Raw genomic sequence first — 1,476 nt, forward strand, 5'->3', positions numbered from 1 at the left:
CAACACTTTCCCCACCCTCCTTTACCTCGTCTAAAACTACCTTTTCTACGATGCAGTTCTTTTGTTTCTTTACAACCCCCTGCCTCTTTGCTCTCCCACACAAGGTCATTATCGATCCACACAGTTTACAATGCTTAGGAAGTTTCTGGCTCCTCTATTACCACTTTAAACACTACTCCACACATGAAGGGGCAATGTACTTGGAACAAAACAGCACGTGTGCTTTCTAAAAACCCAGTTTACAAAACCATGAAACAAACAGTGTAAAATGTATAGTCAGGTCTATGCGTTACCAGATACATCAAACAAGACACGGTTTTAAGAAAAAAGACGTTTTACTAGAAGCCGGCGGCGCAGCGGCCAACACACGCAGCCACGGGCCTGAGCCGACACGTGCCGCCCAGTGTCTGCCCGCTGGCCGAGGGGAGCACGCTTCCGTCTGACCAGGACAGCCTTTCGAAACAGCACCTTGAAAGTTGACCGAGTCCTCCTTCAAAGTGGTCAGAGGCCAAGAAGTCTATATAGAGGGGACACAGTTAAATAGATCAAATGTGTCCGTGGAAAACAACTTTGCTTCTTTTAAAAACTGAATGCAGCCTGCTCTGGCCTATGAAACCTGTGCACAACCAGAAATGAGCACGTACGAAACTTCTTGAAAAGTGATCTCTGATCCCTCCTAACCCACCCTCTACACCTATTCAAGAGACTGGTTTCTGCCCCTTTGTCCTGGCCGGCAAAAACAAGGATTTACTAGACGGATCACCACAGGACCGGAACCATGCATCTACTGCCTGACGCGACAGCTTACTAACCTGGATGTATGTTCATGCAGTAGCTGTGAAGTCATCTACATGGTCTTAATACAGCCTCGACCTGCTTCCGTACACGCCACCTTCATTCTACACTGACCAGTGCCAACCTAACTGCTGCCACTTCAGCGTGTNAGGATATATAGTTTCCACCTAAATTGTTATTTGATACCAAGTGGGGTTGATCATCACTGAAGAGACAGGAAACCATACAAAGGCAAAGGCACTGGCATACTGCAGAAGAGCAGGACGGACCGATGGTTGCCAGAGATGGGCTGACACCCGTGTCACAGAAGCTTTTAAAGAAGGCTGCTTTCAGGTCAATGCTTTTAAGCCCATCTGCTTTCTCTCTGTTATTTTCACAGTTGCCGCAGTAGAGAGATGTTTTATCAGTGTAATCACATAGCCACGCGTACTTTGTGAGACGAGTGGATATCTTGGGTATTTTCCACATACAAAAGGTTTTCAAAGCTGTAGGTAAGGGTGTGAAATTACGATTTTGAAGGAGAATGATGATGGGTTATGATGCCTTTGGTTTCATCATACTATTAGGTACAGTTTGTTTCTCCAGGTCTGCCACACACCACTGCTATATTACAATACAGTGTAGCTTCAAGTGTGTACGAGTGTGTGTGCGCGCGCGCGCCGGGGGGGGGGGGGGGGGGGG

General features: G+C 47.2%; 1 protein-coding gene across 1 annotated transcript in view; it reads right to left on the bottom strand.

The window, feature by feature from the left end:
• Positions 1–338: 338 nt before the first annotated feature.
• Positions 339–1,476, bottom strand: part of TAB3 (TGF-beta activated kinase 1 (MAP3K7) binding protein 3) — a 48,999-nt gene continuing 47,861 nt past the window's right edge. The window contains exons 11-12 of the mRNA XM_077745322.1: positions 1,065–1,280; positions 339–517 (exon numbers count right to left, since the gene is read on the bottom strand). Coding sequence (XP_077601448.1) covers positions 339–517; positions 1,065–1,280 — 395 coding nt within the window. The remainder of the gene's footprint in view (positions 518–1,064; positions 1,281–1,476) is intronic.

The sequence above is a fragment of the Crocuta crocuta genome, unplaced genomic scaffold (genome assembly GCF_008692635.1).
Source record: "Crocuta crocuta isolate KB4526 unplaced genomic scaffold, BGI_CrCroc_1.0 scaffold630, whole genome shotgun sequence".
Classification (NCBI taxonomy): Eukaryota; Metazoa; Chordata; class Mammalia; order Carnivora; family Hyaenidae; genus Crocuta; species Crocuta crocuta.